A 15,616-nucleotide genomic window follows, 5' to 3' on the forward strand; every position below is an offset into this window, starting at 1 on the left:
ACAAAGAGGGCTTTCCTGGATTTTGACATCCCTCTCTGAACTTAGAAAAAGAAATTAAAAAAGGACAGATTTTTGTTCAACTCAGTGTGTGAATGACATAGGCTGACAGACATTCAGAGGCTTCTGCTAGGATGTTCCAAGACAGTAAAACATACCAGAGGCAATTAAACACTGAAATTTTGCATTTAAATCCAGTATCTCTTATCTCTTCTCTGGTTTTAGAGTATTTTATGTTTTAAATATTTCATTCGTATGAGTCCCAATTAATCTGGAGTGTCTCCGCAGAAAGCAATGTATACATTTATGAGTCAAGTTTATCCAAGAATACAGCGAATGCAGTCTTATGCAAAAAATATAACCACAGATGGAGAGATATGAAAAAGCTACCTGAAACCTGCTGCTTTTTTCCTACAAACTTATGCTCCCAGTGAAGTCTCCAAACTAATTAGAATTGATTTATTATGGATCAGGTACCTTATCAGGTGAAGAAAGAAATTACCATGGACAGTCAAAGGGTTGAGAGGTCAATATAGAATAGCAAAATCAATTTGCATTGATTAGACAAAAGGTCCATTTTACAGAGCCCAAAGGATTAACTTTTAAGCAAACATCTTTGAACTATAAGACAGCATTTGTGACTGAGAGGTATAAGCGGTGCAGCATTAGAAAACACTTAAGATATTTAAATAAGAAAATAATGCAAGCAATGGTTTAAGCTATCTGGATATTTATTTTTTATTATGAATCATCCCCAGGATTATTGTACAATTCACTCGAAAGCCCTATGGAAAGGATGCAATTGTTTCATTTATCCCATGTGTCAATCTTCCCATGAGTTTTCATTCAGGTAAGGTGACTGAACTCGGGAGAGTTGCAGAGAAGGGAGAAAATCTGTGCAAAGGATCGCACTAATCCTGGTGTTGCTTGCGATAAAATATTTACTTGGCAAATGTACTGTTTTACCACCAAAACCGATGAGACTTTTTCTGAGCGAGCTACTGTTGTAAAACAGATCAGGAACATTACAGGGAAGGAAGACTCCTTTGTGGGTCACCCCTTCCATTTTCTGCAGCACCAAAAGCAGCACAATGCCGCAGGAGAGCCACGAGAGTATGACTGCCACAAAAAATAATAAACCCTGGACAAATATTCTTTATCTCCTCCTCACTTTGTTTGCAAAGTTTATTCCAAGGAGACTATATTTCTTTGTCCCTTATCTTGGACTTCCCCACCCCATCCCCCCCCCCCCAAATAAAACTTAAGAATGGGATTGTGGACCCAGCGTATTTAGCATGTGCTGTCACCTGAAATGATGTAAATATCAGCAGTAATTCTTAACCCGGCTTCAGAAAAGCCTCCATGTTTGGTACTTTCAGGTAGCCACCTTTGGCAGCAAGCATTTTCCTTCCCTCAGTACCCAGCGTTGCTCTTACCTTCGATAGCAAGCATTGCTCTTAGCTCCCGGTTCAGCAGTTCGTAGCGCCTTTCTAGGTCATGTTCTTTTTCCCTAGGCAAGTTGCAAAAGTTCATCAATATGTTAATTACTAAATCATTAAACACTTAAAAGAACCTTTAACTTACATTGATTTTAGGACTCGTAACTGACTTTTCTCTTTAACTTTAAGCTACTCCAAACAAATGATACACAAACTTAAAACATTGCTCAGGTGGCACATTCAGTAACAGGGCCTTTTCATTTTCTATAATGTCAGGTTTAATTCTGTCAGTTTAACTCTATTGTGCTACAGGACGCAATTATTTCATATTCATTCTTGGAGCAGCTGTTGTGGAATGTCCTAAGTATAAAACATTCCCCCGGATCCAATGAAGAAATTCCAGCATCAGCCTATTCACAAAGATAATATGACACTGGAAGTATTATCCTATATACATTCTGCCCTAATGAATAATGAAAATTAGACACGGGATTAGAAAGCTTAATATTTTGAACGTAGAATCTTCTGTCAAGTTCAGACACGGTAGGAAATTCGTGAGCACAGGCTCTTCCCAGGGAAGTATGCAGGCATCTACACTAGGTGGCATTACTGAAGGAAATATAATCAAACCGAAAGAAGCTGGAAAAGAAGCACTGAGGGCAGAACGCCTCTCAAAACGAGCAGCATCTTCTCTCTTCCTCGCCCGTGCTAGCAAAAAAAGTTTATTTGTCCTTGCTTTGCTGTATCGGTGGTATCATCGCACTGTGACTGATTCACTAAGATCCTTTCAGCAGTCCGGTGCTGCTGAACGAGCGATGGATTGAGGATTCCTACAAAGCAGGTAGCGACTCAAATTTTGCTCTCTCTCTGAATAGTCTTCACCTGTCACATCTGAGGCACAATCCAAATCTGTTTGCGCATTTTAAAAATAGAATTTTATTCTACTCTTGGGACTTTGAAAATGTAACTGTGCTTAATATTTCTTTAATTATTTTTTTTCACAGCTCTGGATAATCTTGTGTCATTGCACGCTTCTCATTTTCAAGTCTGAAATATGAGAAAAACAAGTGTTCCACTAAGCATCCATGCTACTCACTTTTGAGGGAATATTTCTGAAGTCTAATGGGAAGAGAGCAAAAAAGTTTTGCATCTATCTGATGGATAAATATTCCAGTAAATCATCCTTTTGTAAATACATGTGTCCATCCATACTTACAGAAGAGAAAGCTGGTTCATTCGCCTTATTAAGGCATTCTTCTTATTAACCAGCATGAACCATTCTTGCATCATAGCTTCTTCTTCTTCTGTGTTTCTTCCTGCAATCAAAAGAATTTCATTACTTATGTGGCGTTTCACAGATTGAGCTACACATTTCATTTCAGGTTTTGGAGTATCGGCCTCCAATATCATTGAGCATTACAAGGTGTACTCTCAAATGATAAAAAAAACGTATGACCACAAGTCCTGCCACCCAGTCCTGCTTGCGCCATAAATAAATCTTTGAAAGCAGCCATTCTTCAGCACACATTTTAATGTTCTTTATCACGCCAATACCCTGATCTAAATAAACACCTGTTTAAAAGTACTCTATCTTCTAAAGCCTCTTGAAAGAACTATATTGTTGCGGCATTCCCAATGAAAAAAACCTTGCTGCTAAAAGATGCCTGACCATTATGGGCTTCCAAACACAAAACCAAGCCTTGTGGGCAAGATCCACTCCACCCATGCAAACCCAGTGCAGTCAGGATGACGTGGTGGGGGGCCGCGTAGCTGCAGAGGAGATGGCAATCCTGAACACCTGGCCAAGGTGCAGGCACCTGCTCAGCTTCTTTGTGCTTATGGCCACTCTTTCTGACCACAAGCTGGGAAGAGCTGCACAAATTCAAATCATTGTGGGGTCCAGGTGCCTAAGGGTCCCCATGTGTGTATGCATGGACTAGCACCCCTTCCCCCCAGCCCATGGCCATCACTGCCTCCCAGGCAGGATCAGGATCAGGATGCTCCACTAGACTCTGTGAGACTCTAGGTCTCACAGAGACCATCAGGCCACATGGGAGAAAGGCGGATTTGCGTCCAGAAGGCTTCTGACTGTCCTTTCCACATAGCTGGGTCATTCAGCCAAATTCCACTGTCTCTGAGCTCATGGGCTGAGAGAAACCTCATCAAAGTCCTTTGTGGAGACTGCACCTCTGGGGTGACTTGCCATTCTCAGCTCTTTCCTCTTGCTTTGAGGAGCAAAGACTATATGGTCCTCATTGAATTATGAAATTCACACATTTCTTATGGTTAAAATTAATCTGTGAAGAAACCTGGAATCCTGGCAAAAGAGCATGAGTTGGGTCTTCCGACTACTTCTCCCAGCTTCGACACTGCTTCACTGGGAGACTGTGGGCACATCTCTGATCTTGTGTGTAATATGGGGATAATCACCCATACCGATCTTGCAAGGGTGCTAAAAGTTAATTCTTTGATGTTTGTAAATGGTTTTGAAATCTCTGATGCAAGGTGCTGTACACTCAGGGAAGCTATCTTATTAACTTAAACCATAGGATCCCTAGTTGCAGAGAAGCAATTTCCAGCACCAGAAGCTGGAAAGACACCAGAAAAAATATTGTTTTGCTCTTAAAGAAAGCTTTCAATTTCTGGATGGAAGCGTTTGAAATGCTTGCACGTACGTGCCTGCCATGCGCACATTCACACCCCAACGCCACGGTAGTGTGCAAGCCCAGATCTGCATGGAGAACCACCTCCTCACCCGGCTATGACCCTGCTGCATGCAAGGGAAGGTCGCTGGCCTTCTCCAAACTGTTTGATTCCCCCCACCATGGCCTGTGGGCTTGGTGCATCCACACAAGGAAGGAAAAGGAGATGAACAGGGAAGTGGGTCAGCTTGGGGTGGAGCTGGTGGACCCACACAGTATGAAGAAGTTATGCCATTTGGCGTGCTCTGTCTGATGTGAGACATCCCCTCATATCCACTTATCACTCTGGGAAGTTCCTGGTTGATGAAACTGTTCCTGGAAGGGTGCTTTTAGGGTACATGATTTTCCAGCGGTGAGATGGGAAAGGCAGAGCATCCTGAAGTGGGAATGGCCCTGTAGCCCTTTTCCAAGCAGAAGCAGCAGGGTCCAGCTCCTGGACGATGCAGTGATGAAGGAAGAAATTTGTCACGTAGAAACACTCTCCCCCAAGACCTCCAACTTCCAGATTTGTGCAGAAAATATTACACCATGGCATTTACAATAATATTCATCAGTTCAGCACTTCCCCAAAGAGGATTAAAAGTTACATGTATACTTTGCTGTTAAGTTACAGATCAAAGGTATTGCTATACTGGTCCATCTAACAGGGTCTGCTTTTACAAGTAGATGATAAACAATATTAACAACCTTTCATTGAAATGCACCAAGTAGCTGAAATTTATTTGGGGGAGAGGGAAAGAAAAAGGGTATAGATTGCTTTTTTTATCCTTGCAAAATGATCAGTCTATTCTGTGACGCATGAGATTGTCACACTGCTGGTGAAAAAAAGTTCTCACGACCAGACATATGCAGCTATAGTAACATTTTAATCAATTTATGACAATTTGTTGGCTTTGGGGTGGTCTGGGTTCTCTGGCTAAAAGGTACCATTATAAATGCAAGCTCTTGCTGCATTTCATTTTGCAAGCCTTGAAAAAGGAATGAGAGACAGAATGTTTCAAAGGAGTTTGACTCAATGGCAGATTTGAACTTGAATTTCATGCCATGCGATCTCAGGGTAGCAATATAAATTTAAGATACAAACTTCTTTCTATTAATGCAATCCTCCTAAATAAAGTTAGTTGCAACATGTAACAAGAAAAGATCTAGGTAAAGTTTGGAGCTGTCAAGTCAGATCTGAACAGGTGCCTATTTTGATATTTCCACACTGACACCAAAGCACGTGCAATATCCATAGAATAGGCTGGTTTAAAAGTGAGTTAACAAAGTCTTGATTGTTTTTACAGAATTTTTAATCTGTTTTTGTATTCGCTTTGGACCCATGTGATGCCCTGACACCGGTCATGTGATATCGGCTGCGATAGGCACAAATCCCCGGGCAGCAACAAAAGAAGAAAGAGTAAAAAAGAAAAAGCTGAGAAAAAGCTTGCAATTTGGAAAAAGGCCAATTGTACCCTGGCAAAGGCCTTTTTGATCAGTGAAATGACACATGTGTGCAATATTAATAGCAGTTGATGCTGATATTTTATTTGTTGACCGTCAGCTTTTAAATTCTTGCGCATGAAGCTGAAACAGATTCTTCCCATACAGGCAATATAAAGATGAACTGCCATATATAAAAAATTTAAATAACTCTTTTCAGCAAATACAGTGCCATTAGCACAGTACTTCCCCCCCCCCCCCCCCCCCCCCCCCCTTGGTGGAAGGATGCACACGAAACACTTTCAACAAAGAAAAACTGAGTGTTGTTACTGCAGTGATATTGCAAGCTAAATTTACATTTACAATTCCTAAATAAAAAATTTAGAAAAAGCCTTTCTTCAACACAGTTTCACTCTGTAAAACCCTGCTGCTGCTGGGGTTGTTTTTATTTCCACTTTCCAAGTGTAAAACAAGTATTTAATTGACTTGCTGCAAATGCTTGAAAATTAAAATTGGGAAAATATCTGTGCTGTTCTCGGGGAAAAAAAAAACTGTAGAGATTATTTAAATGAAGCGAAAAACATGTTTGAGAACAAATCGATCCCACGCATGCAAACCCCTTATCTGAGTCAGTACAAGATGATGAAAATCTATAAATAGCCCACAGATCTTAAACTTAAATTTTTTTCCATAATACATGCATTACACTATTGTTTTTGATAAAAAAACAACAACAACAACAACAAAACCCTTTTAAAGCTAGTAAGTTGGACCATTACAAATTAATCCTGACTTTAATAACTGGTTAAAGACCCCTTCAGCTTTATAAGTAACAAAAAATATTAAAGCCTGTGATCACAGCGAGCTTTTCTCATTTCTCCTCTAACCATTTGTTATTTAATCCAATACTAGTAATCCAATTTGTCCATCAGACTTTTAAAGGGCAGAATGCAACTTCCCCAGCTTAGACACTTTTCAAAGTACAATATATTTTTCAAATGAATGCTGGATGTTTCATTTTTTCCCCAACTGTTCCTAGCTCTAATGTATGAGGAAAAAAAGAACAAGATGAACATTGTTCGTACTGATTAAGTAAGAGCTCATTAAAGAGCTGTCAGTGCCGTACTTTGAATATGCATGAAGCATATAATCAGATCTAGTACCGTCACTAGAGGAGAATACGGTAAGTACAAAGGATTGATTTAATTACTTAGAGTGGGCTGTGGTGGTAAAGCAGTCTTGTTAGCGCAAAAAGAAAAGGAGGTTGTATTCTGGCACGGTTAGGGGAAAAAGGCAGTTTTAGCTTCTGCCACAATACCTAATCTCAGGATAAAGCACTTTACATTGTAGCTTAAAATGAAGACTGTCAGTTTTCTAAAAAGACCAGAATTCATCTTATCTTGTTTAACCTCACCTGGTTAACTATCTAGCAGAACATATTTATTCTCTTTAACACGTAATTATGCTTATACCTTTTTATCCTATAGTTCAATAATGACTTCTGAAAACAGTCTTCAAATAAGAGCACGTAGTGCTACTGCAAACATCATATGCATGCAAAATGCTCGGTAAGAGATTTGAAAAATGCAGAACCAGAAACTAAGACGAAACAGTAAGTACACGCGCCTTTATGTAAAAAGACAATACAGCTTTTAATGTCAGACTTTATTATTAGATAGGTCCTGAGAAGGATTCTGGCAGGGTTTCTCTAATTTATTTTCTTTTTTCCCCCTCTTCCTTTCTGCTTTTTTTTTTCCTTTTCCTTTTTTTTTTTTTTTTTTTTTTTTTAATCAATAGATTCTTGTTTTATTCTTCCTCTAGGAATGCAGGGGAATTCTCTCACATCAACTCTCAGTGCCATTTTCGAATTTCATTGTCTGGCTTGAGTGCTGAAGGATGCGTACTCTATTCTTCTCTTCACTTGACATCTACCAGAACCCTCCTCAGTGATTAGGAACGAGCCCAACACCAAGCCTGGAATAGCACAAGACACTAAATTCTGCCCTCAGATACAAGAAACTCCTACTGACTTCTGAGTTGCGATTCTGCACTGTAATAGCTCCTGCGCAGGATTCAATCAAGGCTGCAGCATAAAGTTTGGTGATTTTGTCCCTTACTGGGACAAATTTTAATGATAGCCAAAATGATAGCCAGAATTTTAATGATAGCAAAAAAAACCCCCAAATCCTACCCAAAACCCCTTTCTTTTCTCCTGTGGTTCATCACACATATTCAAATATATTTTTCCTGACTGTTATTCAAAACAAGCTTGAGCCAATTTTCACCTACAATGCTCAAGAATTACAAGCATGCTTCTATGTTACCATTTTTGAGAACAATGTAAGTGACTAGCTTATTTTAACATTGTACAGGTTCCAGGCAGGCTTTTAAAAATACATTTTCCTTCACATTCTTTAGGGTTTACAAATGGATTTTTATTCACTTTGTAAGCTAATTATTTGTTAAATATTTAAATAAGAAGCATCTTGACAAATGTCTCTTCTGAATCAATTTGAAAAAACAATTTCTATGTTTTGTTCCTTTCCTGCTAAAAATACTTGTAAACCCATCCCTTATGTTCAGCCAGCTATCAGTACGTACATGTGCCATTAGACCCATTATTTTTAAGCCATTTGGGCAAGCCAGTCATTAGATAAACCCAATATGGATTAACACAGTAAACCTGTACATTGCTAAGAAAACAGAGAAGAAAGTGCTACGGAACACTGTGAATACCACTTAAAAGGAAGAAAAGGCCGCAACATGCAGGGACAAGATTAGTTTACAGTGTAAATGGATGAACACAGTAACTCCTCTACACTTTATAGTGTTGTAAATCTGTCAAGATAAGCCAATAGATTAATATTTTTTAAAAAATCCTTAAATGTAAATGTATTTAGCTGTTGTGCAAAAATGAATTACAACCTGTGGAAGATAAATAATAAAGGGTTTCTATCAGCATCCCAAACCAGCCCATTCAATCTGGCAAGAAATAACAGGTTTACAGAAATCACTTTGCATGCCGTCTTAAGCAGTAATTGTTTTTAAATTTTATTTGCACTGTGTATAGTGTGCGTGCCATGGTGTCATGGTTAAACACAGAAACCTCCCCATGTCTCCCCATTTACCTCAACAGAACTACATGAAAAACAACCTACTTAAGACAGAGCCCATTCTTTACCCATTTGCTGATGTTTACACACAGTTTTAAAATAGAATAGAAGAAGCTTTCTTCACTCAACACACTTGGGTGAAGAGGCCAGCAGGAGAATGCCAGCGCATGTGAACTAGAGCGGGGCAAATAATGACAAAAACTGGCCAACTTTGCTCTGCTCCTCTTTCTGGGTTATTTGTTAGTTGACAGAAGCTAGATGACCACCGGGAGCCATCCAAACACCAGCAAATTCCACAGATTTAACGGGAAGGTCTTTTGAAAACGTACTCCGCCGGCTTTATTTGCCTGCTGAAAAAAACCCCTTGCATTCACCCAATCAGGGGGATGAGTTTTTACGAGTTTCTGTATTAGGAGCGAGCGGACAGATTGGCTTGTTTACCTGAAGGAGAACATGAGTAGCAAATAAAGAATAGTTCTAGGATGTGTCTCATCTTGTCTCTTAAGAACCTGGGGAAATTCACTGAAATTGAAGGTGGTGTGTTTAAAACCGATAAAAATAACAATCTTTCCTCAAAGCCTCATCATTTGCCAGTCGAACTCATTGCTACGAGGCAATGTTGAAACTAAGAGCTCAGCAAGAATTAAGACCTGGTTGAATGTTGAATATGGAAAGGCAAAGCTGGAGCAATAAATATTCAAGCAAACAAAAAAACATGGGAGGTAGGAATTGGATCCTCCTACTTTAGGACATGAGCTAGCCTTTGATTTTTAGAGGTTAAATTAAATGTTCCCTGGGGCCAGGTTAGCCTCTAACTAGCCTCTACAGAGTTTCTTGCTCCTCCCTGGGTTCAACCCTTACCTGTCCCTCTATGGGACAGTGTTCTGGACCAGTCCATGGGGCTGATCCGCTATGGCAATTACAGCTTGACTGAAAGGAAACAGGGGAAGGGATGAGAAACAATGCCGGCTATTTTAGCTGACCAACCTCAAGTCGCTAACAAAGGCTGATAAGGTCTTGAACCTTTCAAAGTCAATGGCGAACTTCCCACTGATTTTAATAGTCTTCTCATCCTGCTCACTGTGAACAGCTCATACACAGACAAACTCTTGTTTTTAATGTGAGTTACTGAATTTAACAAATACTTAAGCAGAAAAGCCTATATGCACAAAAGATACTCTTTGTAATGAAGTTACATGAGACCTACCGCAAAATGTGTCCGACACAAGTGAAAGCTCCAGTGAAGATTTTTAAATGACTAGTGATCCACAATTCTTCAGTGAGTGAAACTGAGGCATCCCAAGAGAGACCTATTTTCTGAAAAAATCACTCTCCTTTGCTTTCAGGGGACCACCTTTGGTGGAAAAGCCCAGAATTTTGGCTAAAATAATTCCTCAAAGTTCTCAGTGTCAAAATGGAGCCTGCAGTAGGCACTCCACAGCATGAATGGACGGGCTGCTCCACCTTGAGCTTTAAAAGCCTCCCATTTCAGATTACCATACCCAGCTTTCTTCCAGGATACTTCTTCCTTTCACTGAATGAGGACCTCCTCAGTTATTAAAAATCACTGAAAATGAGCAAGAATAACCACCAAGAGATAAACAGGATGGGACTGTTGTTTAGATGACACTGCAGAAGAGCTGGCTAGCAGATGAAGCCCTAGCACAACTTTCCGAGTCTGAACTGGATGGGAAAATGCCTAAGGAACATTAGAAAGGCAAATTCATGACCACTAACTCGTTGTCTGAGAGCAGTTTTGAAGGAGACATTGATGTCCACACAATGGAGTCTCATAAAGGTATGTAACGACTGCCAAAAATCTGCCAGGCATTGCAGTGCATTGTCTGACTATTTCAACCCCCAAAAGTACTGTAACCCTAACGAAACGAAGCCGCCACTAAGAGAATGCCTTTATCACAAGCACACATTAAATTAGCTTAATATCAAGCAGGAAACTTGTAATTTCTTTGGTTTCCGAAACATAATAAATCAGAGAGGCTATTTAAAATTTTGAGAGCTCTGTAAACAGAGGTCAGGGTTCTGATCACATCTCAGCATGTGCCAGGATTTATTCTACCTGGAGCGGGACTGACTCACAGGAAGACAAACATGTGTGGCCTGCAGTCTTAGCAACCTAAAATTATCACAGGACTAAAACTTCCACAAAAGATGAATTTCCTGAAAGTTTGCTGATTTTCTCTACACGATGAGTCAACACAGCAGCCACTAGAAAATAACAGAAAATCAACAGAAACAGATTGCCTGGGCTTGACAAACATTACGAATATATTTTAAATGTGGCACCATCAATCCAGACCAAGAAAACACATTGTTTGTGGCCCAAAATTCAGACAGGTGAGACTCAACTGAAACATCTGGAGAGAACCCCTGTAAGAAAGTGATGCTTCTTGCCTTGAGGACAGTGCCTGCAGGGATCCCAGCACTGAGCAGAAACAACACTTGTCCTTTATCACCCTCTGGTATTCTTTGTACCCAAGTTTTCTCATGTAGCACAACTTCAGAAGAAGCACGGGCTTGGGAAAAGCATACATCAGACCTTTGCTTGCAGCACAGGAAACATGTGCCATTAACCAATACACTCAAACCTTTGAAGCTACAGAAAAAAAGGTAATTCACGCTTGGCAATACACCAAGAAGGGGATGATGGTCTGGCAGATGAACTATTTCACTTGCAAGTAGAGTTGGATGCTTTGTTATGAGTGATAGTAATTTCTCTATGGCTCATAACTACTCCTTAGATCAGTTGCCTGTTTGCTTGGCAAGTGATGGCTGGGTAAGATTCTGAAGTGAGAGGCCAGTTAACCTTAAAGTCGTTGGATTGTGTTCTACTAGGCAGCATATTATCCTAGCATATTACCAAATGTCGCCTTACTTCCTTCAGAACATATTCTGGAGCTGGGAAGGGGCAGTGGACAGTATAAAATTATTTCTTTAACAGACAGGGCTGAATTTAGCCCAAGCAACTGCCTGAAGTGAGATGATGGTTGGCAATGAACGTGACCTTGTATCAGTGCTAATAAAGATGCCCACTCTTAGTGGGAGTTGGCAGGTTTGTACCTTCTGGGATTCAAAGCTTCCCATGGCTAACTGAGCAAGTTCAGCTAGGTTGAGGTGTCCTGAGGCCCCATAGTTTCCAGTTTTGACAGAAAAGGTGTTTTTGGTAGTAAACGGGAGAAAACCAAGGTAAATAACAGGGCTTTCTGCATACTGCAGTGGCATTGTGGGCTGGGAGCCCTGGAGTGACCGAAGTGCCTTTCTCCTCGCCTTCTCTTTACAGGCAGGCACTGATTGCAGAGAGAGCTAACTTCCAGGCATAAAGCCAAAGACTATGCCTACCACATGAAAGAGCATTTATACTGCAATACCACAAAGAAAGATGGAAATCAGTTAAAAGAAGCAAGTGTCTGTTGGGTCTTGCAAGACTTTTGGAAGGCTCGCAAGTCTATTCATAGTGCCTTGGGCTCTCCCAGAGTAGCCTCCTGCTATGCGAGCAGTGCAGCACTCGGGCTCTCTTCTTCAAGCTGGCTTCAAGCACTTTGTTGACAGGTTCTTTTAAGGCAATGATGAGGCTACAAGCCAGGGAAGTGCATGAAGAAGAGGCCAACTTATCGTTCAGGCCTTCCAGCCAACGGCAATTCTGTGTTACTTTGAGAAAAAAATAAATATGGTCATTGTTGCCGCTGAGCTGCTTTAATGATTTAATGAACTTGGCCTGGGAAGGCTGAACATGCACACTGCCCATGTCTGGTCTTAGAAAGGTCTCCTCCTGGGAACTTCTGCCTACCAACGCGCAGATCTAAGATGGAAGAGATGTGGTGAATTAGAGAGTCAGAACTGTGAACTCCAGGGTTTGGCATGGTATGTTCGTTCTGTGGGAGCTCCTCAGCTGTAGAAATGCTGGGTATTTGGAAAAGTATGGCCAGATGGTCTTCCTTTACTAAAAGCAAGTCAAGATTGCTTCACAGGAACTGCTAAGGGGAGGAGATGGAGACTGAAGAGGAAAGAGTTTGCCAGTAAGAGACTGTGGAGGCAACATGACAGAAGGGAAACTGGAGAAAGGTTGACAAGCCTCAGGAACTCCTCAATTGCTTATAAAATGCATGATTCCTGCAAATACAAACCCAATACTTGTGCAGAAATTTGTGTATGAAAGATCTGGATCCTGAAGACTCATGTCAGAAAGACAGCTTACTAGTGTGACAGTCTATTTGCATTAACAAATTTTAATGAATGGCTTTGCACTGCATGAATTCAGTACTAGCAGGCATTTCTACAGAGCTCTGCGGGCTTCAGTGGGATTCAGGTCAGTCAAGTCACACAGTTACCATATTGTAAATGAGACCTTGATCATAATGTTGTTGCACTCTTTCACTCAGGGTTTTGGGAGTTGCCAAAACTCCTATTACCCTAACCCCGACAGCACGTTAACATTCCTGAATACCAGAGAGAGAAGTATCTCATCAAGTGCTTTATAATATTGCTTTGCTGCAAAAAAAGCAGTAATTGCTAATGCATAGTTTTTGAACTGTTATCATGTTACACTAAAAATCACTAACTCTTGTGGTCATGTCAAAAACCTTTTCTTCTGTCTCACACAAATTGCTATTAGTAATATCCTTCCAGTCTCCTAATTGTTAGGTATCTCCAATGGGGAATGCTTACAAACTGGCACCAGCAAAAAACCAAACCAGTGTCACATACGTATCATTTACATATTAAGAATATTTTTAAAGGCTTCCACTCTTTTTATGCTAAATGTAAAAAGGTAAATGGTAAAGGTGTTGTTTTCAGCAATACTTTCAGATTTTCTGTCTTCCCAGAACTACTGCTGTTATACTGTCCTTTCTCTTGCTGTGCTTCGGCATGTGCATCTTTGTCTTTCACAATATGGTTGGACAACTCTCTACCATCTCGTGGTCTGGCAAGTTTTCAGTTCACCTGACATTAAGCATGCTGAGCTAAGCAAAAAAAAACAGTGTAGGAAAGCAAGGCTGGCAAACTGTTATAAAATTTACGGTGTTATTAATTCATTCTTTCTGATTCAGGTAAGATATGAAAATATGAAAAGACTGTGATGATTTTTTTCTCCTTACATATATGCACTGATATTTTTCATACTGTCTGCTTGCAAGCTTGAAGATGGCAACAAAAACAATTTTTAAATGGAGTTCATCTCTCAGGCAAAACTGAACATTCATCATTTTCCTCTCCAAGCCCTGACGCTGGTGAATACAAATCTGCATTTACTTCTGAGAATTCCAAAGAGAATTGTGAATTCAATTGTTTTTAAAAGACAAAACTTGGCTTAGGGAGTAGGATGCCTTCTCCTAGCTTGTCCCTCCCTCCTCCAGTGCAAATCTGTATTGCAGACTGGACGACTCCAGTAAGAAGTATTCAAGACGGTATAATACAGACTGTAAATACAGCTCGATAATCAGGTTTGTGAAGGTGCAGAGCATATAAAAGATTTATTTTTGATAGTGAATCTATACACATATACATCACCAAGCCCCCATTGAGAAGCAGACCACTCCAAGTGATTAATACAGCTAAAGGGGGCAGATAAGAGATCAATGACAAAAATCACCTGGTAAAAAAAGTAAAGGTGTTGCATTAAAAGGGCTTTTAGTTTGCATGCAAAACAATACCGAGAAACCTGTATTTTAGCACTTGTACTCAACAAGCACTCCAAAGTATGCTGGGATGAGAACAGAAACCCATCCTTTCTAATAATCTTGTGACAAAAGCTAAAAGACATCATCCTATTAACTAGTGATCTCAACTGCTAATGCAGAGTACTTCCTGGTGCCTTTTATGTAGAATGCCGCTATTAAAAAACCACTAAACATTCACTGTGAACAACACAGAATCATTCATCTTTTATCAGCATCTCTTGTTAGAGGAGTATGAGAGGGGCTGAAGGTGTCATTGATATTATAGAGTGGAAATTAATCAGAAATTTTTCTCATATTTTCCTCATCACACTCATTTACTTTTGTACAAATTTCCCCCTGCTAAAAAGTTCATACCCAGCCCCCTGTTGTACGCTTTTAAGTTGAGAATATTCAACGAGTGCGTCAACTGAAAGGCACCAGGTCCTAACACAAAAAGCATTCGAAATTCTCATTTAGTTGTCTTTATTTTGCTAGCGCCATGTGGTCCTTGAAGATGTAGAAAACACGGGAAGCCGAGTAAAGATCAGAGCAAGCTCATTAGCATTCTGACAAAATTGGAGTGGTGGAGATGTATAGTTTGCCTAGTTTGTCGTTTTGAAAGCTACCGGTGGTAAGCTTTCTATTTCATTGTGCTTTTGTCTTTTTTGGGGGTTTTCAACGCAGCGGGGTGGTTGTTAGCCTAGGTTTTCACAGTGCATTGTGGGAACCTTGCCTGCACATTCAGCCTATATAGTATCATTCGAGTTCAAGTCAAAAAGTTTTTTTTTTTTTCTTCCCTTTTTATTTCATAATCACCTATGCTAATGCATAATTGTCGTCTGGCTGTCAAAACCCATCCAGCACGACACCTGGTTTATAAAGTTAAAAAAAAAAAAAAAGAACAAAAAACCCTAAATAAAATAAACTCTGAGCTGTATTTAAAAATAAAACCTTTTAAACATGTTGCTAGTTTTCTTCAAAAGACAAGATAAGAAGAAATTAATTTAAATTCCACTGTTTACAATAAACTAGAAATGAATTTGAGACAGATCCAGATGATTAGAATTCAAAAGAGACTCTTTCACCGTATAAGATCCCCAATTCTATTTCAGAGTCTCTTGAAGGAAAGATGGGTTTATGCTCCAGAATTATGTAAATAATGAATTACCTCTTAGAAGACCTAAAGAAGTTATTACTCTGGTCATTTGATTTATTTTTTTTAATTTTTTTTTTTTAAACATAAGGCTCACTTTGAAGGGCTAAAAGGG

The 15,616-nt window shown here is 39.9% G+C and overlaps 1 protein-coding gene across 7 annotated transcripts in view; it reads right to left on the reverse strand.

The window, feature by feature from the left end:
* The window catches only part of EHBP1 (EH domain binding protein 1), a 227,345-nt gene that overhangs the window by 6,336 nt on the left and 205,393 nt on the right, over window positions 1-15,616 (reverse strand). For all 7 annotated transcript variants that reach the window (XM_074817315.1, XM_074817312.1, XM_074817311.1 and 4 more), the window contains 2 exons: window positions 2,653-2,752; window positions 1,434-1,507 (listed from right to left, as the gene is read on the reverse strand). In XM_074817315.1, coding sequence (XP_074673416.1) covers window positions 1,434-1,507; window positions 2,653-2,752 — 174 coding nt within the window. The remainder of the gene's footprint in view (window positions 1-1,433; window positions 1,508-2,652; window positions 2,753-15,616) is intronic.

The sequence above is a fragment of the Strix aluco genome, chromosome 3 (assembly GCF_031877795.1).
Source record: "Strix aluco isolate bStrAlu1 chromosome 3, bStrAlu1.hap1, whole genome shotgun sequence".
In the NCBI taxonomy this organism is placed as follows: domain Eukaryota; kingdom Metazoa; phylum Chordata; class Aves; order Strigiformes; family Strigidae; genus Strix; species Strix aluco.